At 52.5% G+C, this 13,894-nt stretch overlaps 1 protein-coding gene across 24 annotated transcripts in view; it reads left to right on the forward strand.

The window, feature by feature from the left end:
* The window catches only part of RALGPS1 (Ral GEF with PH domain and SH3 binding motif 1), a 264,237-nt gene that overhangs the window by 123,541 nt on the left and 126,802 nt on the right, over nucleotides 1-13,894 (forward strand). For all 24 annotated transcript variants that reach the window (XR_016225247.1, XR_016225248.1, XM_017350051.4 and 21 more), the window contains one exon: nucleotides 4,982-5,108. Coding sequence is in view for 22 of the 24 variants with exons in the window: in XM_017350051.4 (XP_017205540.2) it covers nucleotides 4,982-5,108 (127 nt within the window). In the remaining 2 variants the exon portion in view is untranslated. The remainder of the gene's footprint in view (nucleotides 1-4,981; nucleotides 5,109-13,894) is intronic.

Consider the following 13,894-nt stretch of genomic DNA (forward strand, 5'->3'; position numbering starts at 1 on the left):
TCCTGTTCATCCCTGGAGCCGACACCTGGCCCCGTGCCTGTCCCCAATCTTGGGTGGTTTTGCTTTATTCCTTTCTTTTATCGAGATTTCATCTAATGGCTTACTGGTATTTTATAAACATGAGCTCTAGGTTTAGTTATCGTTTCTATAGATTTGATATTTATTTTATTTTCCAGCATCAGTTTGTAATTTTATCTGTTAATCTGTTTCCCCTGTTTTCTCAGCTTATTTATTTATTTAAGAGACAGAGAGCCCCCCAGATGCCTTCAACAGCTGGGACTGGGCCAGGTTAAACTGGGAACCAGGAGCTGAGCCCAGACCCCCGTGGGCGGCTGGAACCCCGTTATGTGAGCTATCCCAGACCCCCCGTGGGCGGCTGGAACCCCGTTACGTGAGCTGAACCCAGACCCCCCGTGGGCGGCTGGAACCCCGTTACGTGAGCTGAGCCCAGACCCCCGTGGGCGGCTGGAACCCCGTTATGTGAGCTATCCCAGACCCCCCGTGGGCGGCTGGAACCCCGTTACGTGAGCTATCCCAGACCCCCCGTGGGCGGCTGGAACCCCGTTACGTGAGCTGAACCCAGACCCCCCGTGGGCGGCTGGAACCCCGTTACGTGAGCTGAACCCAGACCCCCCGTGGGCGGCTGGAACCCCGTTAGGTGAGCTATCCCAGACCCCCCGTGGGCGGCTGGAACCCCATTACGTGAGCTGTCACTGCTGCCTCCCGGGGTCTGCATGAGGAGTTGGAATCAGGAGCCGGAGCCAGGTATTGAACCCAGGCTCCCCGGTGTGGCTGAGGTGTCAGCTGCTGAGCCAAACGCCCACCCTGTAGCTTCTTGAGCGGAATGCTTAGGTCATTTATGTTAGTTCTTACCTGCTTTATTATAACCAAGTTTAAAACCATGAAGTTTTGCCTTATTGCACAGTTTACCATACCATGTTCCAATTGTTTTGTGATTTGCAAATAGTCCACATTCTTAGCCTTTATTACCGCTTTCACCCCAGAATTATTGGACTATTAAAATATTTCCAAAGAATTTGATTTTTTTAGGGTTATCAGCGTTATTCTTACACTTTTTTTTTTTTTTTAGTGCCACAAGTTTTTTGGCAGTGTTTGTTCCATGCCAGGAGACAGGTCAGGTGCAGGGCATAGTGAACTCCCTGGCCGCTGTCCTGGGGAGTTCAGCCACTTGCCACTGTGTGAGACACTGATGCAGCCAGGGTCAGTTACGGTCGTAATGAATGCAGTCAGCCCCCCAACTCCCCCATCTGTGGGTGCCGTGCCCACAGGTTCCACAGTCGTGGACTGAAAATACTCTTTTAAGGTGCCTCTGAGCCAAGCAAGTACTGACTTCGTTTCTTGCCATTTATTCCCTAAGCAGCGTGGTATAAGCAGCTATTGTAGCGTTTACATTGTGTTAGGTGGTGCAGGTGATCTAGAGGTGATTCAGGTATGCAGGAGGGTACGCGTGGTTCTGTGCAGATGCTACGTCCTTGTACGCACGGGATGGAGTGCCTGTGGATTCGGGTACCCCAGGGGTTCCCGCACGCAGCCCCCTCAGACACTGAGGCCTGACTGAACGGTGGAAGGGAATCTCAGGCCGCACTTTGGCAGGAGAGCTGTCACTTGGACTTGGTGAACTTTTCCTTCGTCTTACTTCCTTACCTCTTCCCTGAGCGTGAATGGTTTTTAGTATCTGTTTGGCTCCAGGTAAGCAACTAATTTATTTTCTTATATGTAGCTCTGCTTTTTTTTTTTCCCCCGAGGCTTCCCATAAACCCTAAAATCTAAAGGACCTTCAGTTTGTATGAGGTTTGCAGCTTGTGGTTCTACTTGCAATAAAAGTTTAAAACATGTGTAAGTAAATGCTGTTACTTTCTGAGTAAACAAGCCCTATATTTAAATAAATTAGATCTTAAAAGAATTTTTATCGGTGTAATACATGCGCATGAGTTTTGAAAATCGTGAAGCCCTGGGAAGCCTTCGTGGAACAAGCGTCCCGCCTGTGCTCTCCATGCCCGCCCAGCCCCTGGAGCCCGCCCCTCCCAGCCCTCAGTGGCTTCTTCTGGGAGCTTCTGCCACGTTCCCGTCAATATGTTTTTTTAAATTTTTTAAATTTTTTTGACAGGCAGAGTGGACAGTGAGAGAGAGAGAGAAAGGGTCATCCTCCAGTGGCCGCTGCGGCCAGTGCACCGCGCTGATCTGAAGCCAGGAGCCAGGTGCTTCTCCTGGTCTCCCATGGGGTGCAGGGCCCAAGCACTTGGGTCATCCTCCACTGCACTCCCTGGCCACAGCAGAGAGCTGGCCTGGAAGAGGGGCAACCAGGACAGAATCCGGCGCCCCGACCGGGACTAGAACCTGGTGTGCCGGCGCCGCAGGTGGAGGATTAGCCTATTGAGCCGTGGTGCTGGCCCCGTCAATATGCTTTTTCTACAACTTCATTTTTAAAAATTTTTTCTTTTTCATTTTATTTGAAAGACAAAACAGACAGAGACCTGAGACAGAGATCTTCTATCTCAAGGTTCACTCCCCAGCTACCCACAGATGTCCAGCCTGGCTGGGCCAGGATAAAGCCAGGAGCCAGGAACTCAATCTGGGTCTTCCACATGGGTGGCGGGGACCCAGCTATTTGAGCCAGCACCTGCTGCCCCCCGGGGTGCACCTTGGCAGGAAGCTGGAATTGGAAGCAGAGCTGGACTCAGACTTGGAACTCTGATATGGGAGGCAAGGATACTAAGAAGTGTATTAACTGTCACGCCAAATGCCCACCCCTTGTTTGATTTTTTTTGTTACAGATAATAAATATATCTGACCCCCCCTCACCCCATAGGCCATCATATCTGGTTTTCTGGGGTGACATCTCTTCTAGAGCTGATCCAGTGTAGACCAGTTGTTCTTTTTTAAAAATTCTGTCTGAAAGGCAGAGTTACAGAGAGAGAGAGAGATTTTCCATCCGCTGGTTCACTCCCCAAATGGCTGCAGTGGCTGGGGCTGGACCAGCCTGAAGCCAGGAGCCAGGAGCTTCGTCTGGGTCTCCCACATGGGTGCAGGGTCCAAACCACTTTAGCCGTCTTCCACTGCTTTTCCAGGTGTGTTAGCAGGGGGCTGTATCAGAAGTGGAGCAGCCGGGGCTCAGATTGGCGTCCACAGGTGTTGCCGGCGTTGCAGACGGCAGCTTAACCCGTTGTGCCACACGCTGGCCCTGCACCACTTGTTCTTAAAGCCTGCTGCTTGCCATCATCCAGGCTTCCCTTTGCTGCTCCTGGGTTGGCTCCCCGTGCCTGGTGCATTCCTTCACTCTGCTCCAGCACATCCTCAGGCCGCTGTCAAATGCATCATGGGAAACACAAGCTTGACTTGTTTCTATCTCGAGGACTCAGATGCCGACCTCAGCCTCCTCTGCAGGCACAGAGTGGAGCAGGAGAGAAATGAACCAGATGCAGCCCTTCACATGTGCGCCTGGGGGCTGGGGACACGGCTGGCCACCCCTGAGGTGCTGGCCCTGCCGTTCCTTGCCAAGCTGGGCGGAACATGTTGGGGACCAGAGAACCCATGGCACGTGTGCTAGGGGCTGGTGTGGCTCAGCCACAGGACGTGTGTGAGGGGTGCTGCGGGGCTGGTGTGCGTGATTGCCAGAGAAGCCCTGAGGGTCCAGGTTGTGTTAACAAAAGAAAATGACCCTCGGCAGGAGTGAGGGGCGGGGCCGGCCTGACTCTCCGGGGCGGGGGTGGGGTGGGGGGGTGGGGTGTCCTGGCTCTGCACTGCACCTGTCTTGCACTTGCTTCTTTTCCATGCCAGGGGCTGCCTCTCCCTGGTAGCTTTCCTTGGCCAAAATTCCTTCAGCATGTGGGTTCCTGGTTTCTGTTTTCTCAGTACTGCATTGCTGTGCAGTCTGTCTCTCTCGCCCCCAGGATGTTCAGACAAGTCCCTAAATCCTTGTCACGGTGAACCTGAAGTGGAGGCAGTAGTCCTGGCTCCGTGCTCGTCAGGGGGCCTCGTAAAGAGCAGACAAGTTACACGTTCAGCAGCAGGTGGAAGAAGGCGTTACTTCCTGTCCGTTAACAGCCAAGCAGCTGCCGTCCCCAGCATCTGTGTAGCATCCCCACCCCGATGTGTTCTGAGGTTTTCAGTAGGAAAAACTGGAGGGTAAGCCCTCCAGGTTCTTCGTAACTGAGAGCCTCCTTTCAGCTGGCTCATCCTCTGCCTCGCCTCTTTCGAGTCCTGGAGCCATCGCTGCTCACGCGCTGGGGCTGTCTCGGAACCACGACCCCATCTCCAGTCTTTCTTCAGAGCTAGACCTGGGGCGGGGGCGGCGTTCCCAGCATCAGCCCATGCAGTGCCAAGGCCTCCCCGGCTTACACTCCTTTCCCAAAGCCGTTGTCTAAGGAGCCTTGTCGCTGTTTGCTGGCACTGCAAGCACAGCCACAACGTGGGTCCTTAGCACCACGTCTTGGTTTTGATTTGCTACACCTGTGACATAGGGAGACCCTGGGGAAGCTGGAGGAGACGGCCAGTTAGGAGCCATGGCCTGGCTGTGTGCACAGCAGGGACATGGGAGTTGTGTCGAAGCACCTGGGGCCTTCTGCCACGGAGATGTGGGCGAGCGTAGCTGTGGCCTGTGGGAGGGAGACCTGTGTGGCTGTGACCTAACTCTCTAGAGCGAGCTTGAGCGATTTGCGTTCTTTCTGAGTGCTTGGTGTTTGGATTCTGCGCCCACAGAGGTAGGCGTTGTGAAGAGCAGACCAGGTGGTCTTGGAGGGTCTTGCAAGTGCGAGGGTCTGTGGAGGCTCCAGAACCTTCTGTCTGGGCACAAAGCAGCCTTTTAAAAGCTTTAGTTGTGCTCAGGATTTGGTACACCATGGTCACGCCGTTCCGGATGCTTCCTGCTGTCTCCCTCCACTGCTGTCCTCTCTCTTCAGCATCGTCTTCTTTTTCCTTCTCTCTCTCATACCCTGTGTGCATTTTTTTTCCCTCATTCCAGCTTTTGAATAGAAAAGACAAGACCACCTTTGAGAAACTGGACTACCTGATGTCCAAAGAAGATAACTACAAACGGACTCGGGAATACATCCGAAGCCTGAAGATGGTGCCCAGCATTCCCTATCTAGGTAGGCGTCTGGATTGGCTTTTATTATTATTATTATTATTATTATTATTTTAGGAAAACTGTTCAGGGCTTTAAAAATAAGATGTTTTTACAATTTCTGGCTGAATAAGTTCCAAGAAGCAGCGAGGGTCGTGGATAAGTGATCGGCTGGTTCCTTGGATTGAGACAGGCTGTGGATACTTCCCTGGGGTGTGAACTTTGGTGGGGTTGGGAAGCAAGGGGTGTTCTGCCTCCCCAGGCCCCCCGGGCTGCAGCCCAGATGGGTCACAGTGACGCTAACAAGACTGGTCCCCCCATGGTCTCCTGAGCTGGGGAGACTCAGCCCTGCATGCTGTGTTCTGGTTCTCTGGACATTACTAGTATATTTCCCAAGATCTGTGTGGACAGAGCTGTAGTCACGACTGTTGATTTCTCTGGCTAGCGCGTTTGCTGTAAGCATTAGGAAGAGGAGAAGTTGCTGTCGTTTGCGATTGCCCCTGAAGATACTTCGCAGCGTAGAGCATGTAGCTAGGAGACAGGCCTCCGCCGTCCGAGCGCTTAATGCTGCTGTCTGCGTTTCTCTGCCGTGACTCAGTCCCATCGAGTGGATTTGTCAGACTTGAATCTGTGCTCCGCTGTTGGCCACTTACGTCATGTCTGTGGTTTTGCTATGAAAATGTTGCCATGAACATCCTCTTCTACAGGGACTTAGGGTATCACCTCCTGATAAATTCCTAGAAATAGGATAACTAGATCAAAACTTATGCAAAAATGTATGCCTTTTTATGTATATTTCCACAGTGCTCTCCAGAGAGGATGTGTTACCTTACACTTTCATCAGACATGGGTGAAATTGCTTTTTCCCCCATATGTAAAAATACTATGTTTTCATGCATTTTTTCCTTTTTTTAATCTTGGCCAACTTGATGGGTAAAAATGTTATAGTTTAGATTTCAGGGTTATAATTTCAGGTAAAAATACCTTTTTTAAAATCTTTTTATGATCTAAAGCAATTTTAATCAGAAGGGTAGCTAAGATTTTATAGATGTGACCTGATACTTACAAGAATCTGAAACTTTTTTTTTGGAGATTCTTTTTTTTTTTTTTTAAAGATGTATGTATTTATTTGGAAGTCAAAGTTACACAGAGAGAGGAGAGGCAGAGAGAGAGAGAGAGAGAGAGAGAGAGAGGTCTTCCATCCGATGGTTCACTCCCCAATTGGCAGGAGCTATGCCGATCTGAATCTAGGAGCCAGGAGCTTCTTCCAGGCCTCCCACGCGGGTGCAGGGGCCCTAGGACTTGGGCCATCTTCCACTGCTTTCCCAGGCCACAGCAGAGAGCTGGATGGGAAGTAGAGCAGCCGGGTCTCAAACCAGCGCCCACATGGAATGCCGGCGCTTCAGGCCAGGGCGTTAACCTGCTGCACCACAGCGCCTGCCCCTGGAGAGACTTCTTTGACTGCTGTTAAAATCTCTTACACTGGCCTTAGATTTTCTAATTCTTTTAACGTCAACTTGGAAAATTTGTTTTTTAGTAGAAAATTGTCCATTTGATCCAAGTTTTAAGGATATTTTCATTTATTTATTGAGAGATCAAGGGAGACAGAGAGATAGGCAGAGAGAGAGAGGGAGGGAGGGAGAGAGAGGGAGAGGAAGAAGGAGGGAGAGAGGGGAGGGGAGGAGAGGGGGAGGGGAGGTTGCTCCTCTACCTGCTGGTTCCCAGAAGCCTGCAATGGCTGGGCCTGGGCCGGGCTGAGGTAGGAAACCAAGAACTCAGTACAGGTCTCCCGTGTGGGCGGCAGGGACCCAGCTGTTTGAGCCGTCACCGCTGATTCCCAAGGTCTGCGTCAGCAGGAGCTGCAGCTGGGTGTTGTGGGCGTCTTAACCAGCACCTGACCGCCAGGCCCATGCCTGCCCCACTGTTAGGAAGGGGTGAGCATGACCAACCACTCTCCTCATTCAGCTTTTCAAATCAGACTGTGTTGTATAGTATTCTCTTACAGACTTGAACCTCTCTCTCTATGTATATGGTTATATTCTTAAAGTTTGTTTCTCTCTCTCTCTCTCTTTTTAAAATTGCCTTGCCAGAGGTTTGTCTATTGGTCTTCCCCAAGACTTAGATTTGGGACTTACAGTCACACAGTCTTTCTGCTTTTTGATTTACTGAGTTTCGTTAACCTGGGGTGTGTGCTCTGTGTCTCTTTTAGCACCTGTGAAATTGGGGTGTATTTTTCCAATGATGTAAAGTGTTGTGACATTGTTTAATTGGCAGCAATTTTTCTTAGTGACACATTAAAAAATGGCACATTTTATAGTAGATGACATCTTAAATGTGATGAAATCTGGAATTCTCACTTTTGTCTTTTATAATTGATCTCTCCGGCTTCCCTTGCATTGTGTATCTAAGCCATGCGAGTGTAATTATTGGTTCATTTTCGTATGTGCCAATCTTCTGACTTCAAGGCTACGGAATTTCCTCCAGCTGCCCCCTCTGTTGCGTCCTACATGTTTCGATGCACAGTGTTCATGGTGATGCTCTTTAAGTCTCATAATTATAGTTTTACTTTTTCTTTTAACCAGGTGTTATTTAAGGTAGCAGTTCTGTGATTTTCAGGGGCTTACGATGTTCTTTTTTCAAACTGCCTTATGAGATACAATTAATATACAATCTGCTTGAAGTTTATGATTTGGTGAGTAAAGATGTATAACCATCACCACAATTCTCATCACCCCAGCCACACCCACACCCATTAGTGGTCGTTCCATTTCCCTGTAGCGAAGCCCCCCCAGTGTCCTGCCCTCAGCCCCAGGCAACCACTAATCTACTCTGTGCCTCCATAGGTTGGCATATTCTAGAACTTTCACGTAAATGGGGTCGTGTACTGTGCTGTCTTTCTCCTGGCATCATGTGTTCAGTGTTCACCTGTGTTGGATGGTGAACACGACGTCATTCCTGCTTGTTGCCAAATATCCCATCGTGTAGACACACTGCATTTTGTTTATTCATTCATCTGCTGGGCATTTGTTTCCCTTTTTTTGGCTCTGATACACAACACTGCCATGAATGGCTTGGGTTCTAAAAAAATACTCATTTTAAATTTTTTCTAAACTGGTTCAGAACGTGACGTATATACTCTCTTAGTTTCTGAAAATGTTCGAGATTGTCTTGTGGTGTAATACAAGATCAGTTTTTGTAAATGTTTCATGGGTGCTGAAGAAAAGGTACTACTTCTTCAAATTACTCTTATAATTGCATGTAGTGTTCAAATTGTTATTTGGTGGGGACTTGCTCTCATCAAGGAGAAAAATACATGTTAGATTCTTCTTGCATTTCCGATGGTTTCTGCCTGAACGTGTTCAGCATTTAGACATTCGTAGCAGTTGTGGGTTCACTATGAAGTGTCATGCAAAAAAATTTGTTTTTTAAATTTCTGCATCTATATTATTTTCTTAAAAAAAGACCTACTTATTTAATTGAAAGGCAGAGTTATAGAGACAGAGGGCAAGGCAGAGGCAGAGGGGGAGAGAGAGAGAGAGAGAGAGAGAGAGAGAGAGAGAGAGAGAGATCTTCCATCCACTAGTTCACTCCCCAAGTGGCCCCAACAGTGGGAGCTAGACCAGGAGCCTGGAACTCTGTCCATGACTCCCATGTGGGTGACAGGGACAGGACGTGGACCACCTTCTGCTGCTTTCCCAGGCACATTAGCAGGGAGCTGGATCAGAACAGCATCTGGGACTCACATGAGATGTAGGGATGCAGGCAGTGGCTTAACCTGCTGTGCCACAGCACCAGCCCTGTTCCAGGCAAGACTGTATTAGTTCCATTTGTTGTTTGCTTTTCCTCTTTTGGTATGTTGTTAATTGTGTGATACCTATTTTATTTTTCACTTGCGCTTTTAAAATAAATCTTTGACAGTATTTTATTCATTATTTGTTTATTTTTATTTTATTTGCAAGGCAAAGAGACACACAGAAACAGAGAGAGAGATCTTCCATCCAGGAGTTCACTTACAAATGCCCACAAAATCCAGAGCTGGGCCAGACCAAAGCCGGCGGCCCAAGAGTCAGTATGAGCGCCCCGTGTAGGTGCTTGAGCCCCGACCTATCTGCTGCCTCCCAGGGTGCACGTTAGCAGGAAGCTGGATCAGAAGCAGAGGAGCTAGGACTCAAACCCAGGCACTCGGATGTGGCATGCGGGCATCCTAAGCAACTGCTGTGCCAGACTGACTGTGTTTTAGACTTTAATATTTTAAGTTGCTTTGTTGTAGGCGAGATCCTTGCGAAGATCCTTTAGTTGGACCCAGTGGGAGAGACCTTGCCTTTAGTAGGGGTGCGTGACTCTGGCGTTTGTTCCTTCTCTCAGATTGGTTGCCATCCCACACTTCCTCTCTTTATGCTTTTCCTTGTTCCCTTCCCCGGCTTGCCGTAAGCTGAAGCGACTTTCTACCTGGCGCCTGGCACATCCCCGTCTCAGGTCCCCCGAGGGCATCGTGGGCACTAGGGTGAGGGCCGCCTCCTGCAGTCCCCCAGCAGAGGGGCCCCGGTGCGCTCACCCGAGGTGTGCTCAGGATGGCCTCCCTTCTCTGAGCACAGGGATCACGGCAGGTGCAGGGCACTGGCTGCTTGACTGTGTTGTCTCACTGAATAGCCGGCACTGAGAGGTTCCCCAGGGTCACGGGGCTGGACGGTGGCAGGGGCTGGACGGTGGCAGAGCCAGGCCTGGGCCCAGATGGTCTGGCTGTCAGCCCTCTGCTGACTTACCTCCTCTGCTGTCCAGGTCATTCGGTTCCCACCCCTCCTCGCTGTCCGCCACCTGCGTGTCCTCTGCTGTTTGGGACTTTTGGGTGGCCTCCATCAGGCCTTAGGAATTGCATGAGTGGCCACCACTCTTTCTTGTGATGTTCTCCGTTACACACTGCCTGGGGCTTCCAGGGGCCCCTGCCTTGTCCTTGACAACCTCCTCTCTCCGGCCTCTTACTGGCAGTGCTCCCCTGCTTCTGGCTCTGAGCAAGCCCAGGTAACTGCCATCCCCCTGTCCCTTCCGCCTGGCACGCATCTCCCTGTCCTCCAGCCAGCGGGACTACGCTGCCCCTGTTGCCCCACTGTGACCCTGACAGGGTCAGGGACAGGGTCAGAGGCAGACTCCCTGTATGCTTGGTTCTCTGGTTGCCATGGGGGCTCCACGCTTTGCATAGAGGAGACTGAAAGGAGACACCTGTCTCGGGCTGGTGTGGGCTCCCTTGCACATCTGTCTGCCGTACACGGACACTGCCCAAATCCAGGTTGTGGTTTCAATACTGGATTCCTCTTGAGAACCCAGCCAATCCCCGGGGCAACTTTGTTCATCGAAGGAGGAATAGTTACATAATTCCTGGAGGGTGCAGTATAGGAAAAGATGTCTGAAGCCATTTGTCTTTCCTTGGCAAAGCCCTCCCGGCAGGTCTGTTCACCCTAGGGCTGGGAGGGGTTGGTGTGTGGGAGTAGCTTCAGGTCAGTCCTGCGACTTCCGGGGGCTTTGCCCCGCCCCCACCCTGAACCCTGCTGCACCACTGATGGGGTTTTCATTGTTGTAACATGGGAGGATCTTTGCCACCTGGGTCCGTGGACCTCTCACACACAGGCTTTGTGCGTGTGTGCTTGTGCACATACGTGCACGTGTGCATGCGTGTATGTGTGTGTGTGTGTGCTCATCTTTCCTGCACGCCAGGAGCTCTCCTGTAGTGCTGGCCGCGGTTACTGACCCCGTGGGTGCGTGTTCCAGCTCGTTTTAGCGGAGATTTTAGAGCCAGTTGGCTGCACTTCGGTGTCCTGAGTTCCTGGTGAAACATAATTTAAAAAACACAGAAGGGGAAAAAACTGATTACATTTAGAAACAAATCAGGCTCTCTTTGAGTCACAAAGTTCCCTCCAGTTTACTTTGAAGCGTGTGAAGGTGCTGTGGGGAGGGTCAGGTTGGTTGTCTGACCTGAGAGCAGCTCCCACGGTGGCCCAGGCTGGGTGAATCACAGCGGCAGGGCGGCCCGCGCGCCTCTCACTCTGCACACCGACCCTGACTTAGGGGCTGCTTTACTTTCAGGACTTAGGACTCCCTCCAGGAAATAACTAACTAAGATCAGGCCGGTGGTGGGTCTTAAACGCTTTAGAGCGGGTTCTGAAGGCGCTCTCAGCAGCGTGGAAAGCTGTGGTCCCTCCCAGCGCCACACAGCGAGGTGCTGTGATGGTTCTGCGTGGCAAGGGACCCGCCAGACCCTCCCAGGGACTCCGTCGGCCTCACGGCAGGAAGCAGATTTCCGGAACCGAAGCCGCTCCCCCAAACAAGCTGGCCCTCTCGTTCAGTGTTTTGAAAGTCAGCCTCGTTTTAACATAAAAATTGTGAGGTTCAAGATAAAGCCAAGTTGTTTCCGAGGATGAAACAACCAGGACTGTCGGGACTTGCACGAAGAAGTGGCTCTTGGTTGAAAAGAAGAGTTTGCTGTGTTGCTGCAGGGCCCCCCAGCACAGAGAGGTGAGGGGGCCCCGGCTGTGAGGCCCAGGCCGCTGTGCACCAGGCCCTGCCTGGGCTGCATGCTCCCGCTGTTGGTTACAGAGCGGTCAGTGGGCAGGGCTGTGGGCCCCCTGCCCTCAGAAGCCCACAGGCCGGGGCCGATCCCTGGCAGTGAACGAGAAACTAAAAGTGGCTGAGCGTTGGGAAGGGACAGGCAGAGGAGCACAGACAGTGGTCGCTCACCAGGAAGGGTTTTCTGGAGAGAAGCGGAGTCCCGAGGGATGACCCAGCTGCACCAAGAGGCAGGGACGCGAGCATCCCAGACAGGACCGACAGCTTTGCAAGAGCCCTGGAGTGGGGAAGGGCAGGTCTGTTGGAAGCGCTGGCTGCAGCGTGGAGCAGATGAGGAGGGAGTTGTGAGAAGCAGCGGTGGGGACAGAAGGGTCAGGATGGTGGAGACAGGAGGGTCAGGGCAGCGGGGACAGGAGGGTCAGGACAGCAAAGACAGGAGGGTCAGGATGGTGGGGACAGGAGGGTCAGGACAGCGAGGACAGGAGGGTCAGGCAGGGACAGGAGGGTCAGCATGGTGGGGACAGGAGGGCCAGGACGGCGGGGACAGGAGGGTCAGGCAGGGACAGGAGGGTCAGCATGGTGGGGACAGGAGGGTCAGGTGGGGACAGGAGGGTCAGGTGGGGACAGGAGGGTCAGGACAGCGAGGACAGGAGGGTCAGTGGTGGAGACAGGAGGATCAGGACAGCAAAGACAGGAGGGTCAGGATGGTGGGGACAGGAGGGTCAGGACAGCAAGGACAGGAGAGTCAGTGGTGGGGACAGGAGGGTCAGGACAGCAAAGACAGGAGGGTCAGGATGGTGGGGACGGGGCACTGGAGCCACAGCCAGCCAGTGAGGGGTTGTAGGCGAGGGCATGGCCGGATTGGATTGCGTTTAACTCGCTCCCCTTGGCTGCAGCACAGGGAGTAGCACAGGTCAGGCTGGAGGAGAGAAGGCCACTTGGGGGATTCTGGAGAAGCCCGAGATGAGTCACGTTGTCCAGGAGTTGCCGGCGGAGGAGGGAAAGCCTTTAAAAATAGCTCACTTTAGAGCAGCGTCTTGGAGATGGCCGACACCGCCATCAGCAGACAGCTCCCTTGTCCCTGACGGGGACACACGGCGTTTCCCTGTGCTTCTGACTTTGGGAATCCGTTTGTGCGCTTGAGCTACAGCAGAACTGAGGGGCAGCAAGGAACAGGCTGAGCTGACAGATGTCACAGGGCTGTGGCTTCCCAGGGGACCTCGCCACCCCCACTCCAAGACCAACATCCAGTGGCTCCCAGGTCAGCCATCTGGCTGGTCTTAGATCGGCCAGCATGTAGGATAATCCTTTCCTTACAAGCTCTACTGAAAAGACCGCATGCCACGTGCGGGACATCCAGCTTCTTCTCTTGCAGTTCCCACCCCACGTGTTTCCAGGGATCCCCAGGGAACACTCATTTGTTCCACATCTCCATCCTGGTTGCATGGTGCCTCAGCCGGCTGCCTGGCGCTGAGCCACTGATCCCTCCCTCTGGCCGTCTCCTGCCATTGCCAGCCATACCCTCCAGCTGTCCCTGTGTGGAGCCAGGCTCCTGCCTCCTCCCTGGGGCACAAGGCTTGGGCATGGATGAGGGGATGTCAGTGCACCTGCCCCGGGGGTCATGGCCTGTGTTCTCCGGCACCTGCCCCGGGGGTCATGGCCTGTGTTCTCTGGCACCTGCCCCGGGGGTCATGGCCTGGCCCTTTTTCCTGTCTGCTCTGATGGCCTCGAGCTACAGGGTCCAGCCTGCTGCCCTCCCACCCCAGCTGGAGAGAACCTTTGATCAAGCTCCCTCCCTAAGACCTGTAATTCTCTCTGGAGCCCAGTAAGCGAGGAAAAGCTGTCGAGCCCCAGGCTGCAGCGTGTGTCTCAGCCAGCAGAATGCAGTGCAGGTAGTGGCCCGTCCAGGGCCAAGGCCTTGCCCGATGTCTGCAGGGCAGGCTGCCACCTGAGTTCCAGGTGCCTCCCAGACAGGAAGGGATGGCCTCCACTTAGGGGGACTTCAGAGTTTCTTGCCTTGAAATTCACATTTCCCTGGGATTTCATAGTCCTGCTCAGTCCTTACAGAAGGCCAGTGGATGCTATTAAAATCTACGTTTTATGAATAGAAGAAGGGCCCTCATTTGACTTACTACTTGACCAGCATCACATGCCAGACGCACTCCAAGTTCAGCTCCTGCTCCCAGCGCCAGGCACCTCCACTTCCCTTCTCTGTCTCCATGGCGAGAGCCGTGGAGAAGTGCGAAGGGACTG

This window comes from Oryctolagus cuniculus, chromosome 1 (assembly GCF_051225735.1).
Source record: "Oryctolagus cuniculus isolate XC-2025 breed Fujian yellow rabbit chromosome 1, ASM5122573v1, whole genome shotgun sequence".
NCBI classification, from domain to species: domain Eukaryota; kingdom Metazoa; phylum Chordata; class Mammalia; order Lagomorpha; family Leporidae; genus Oryctolagus; species Oryctolagus cuniculus.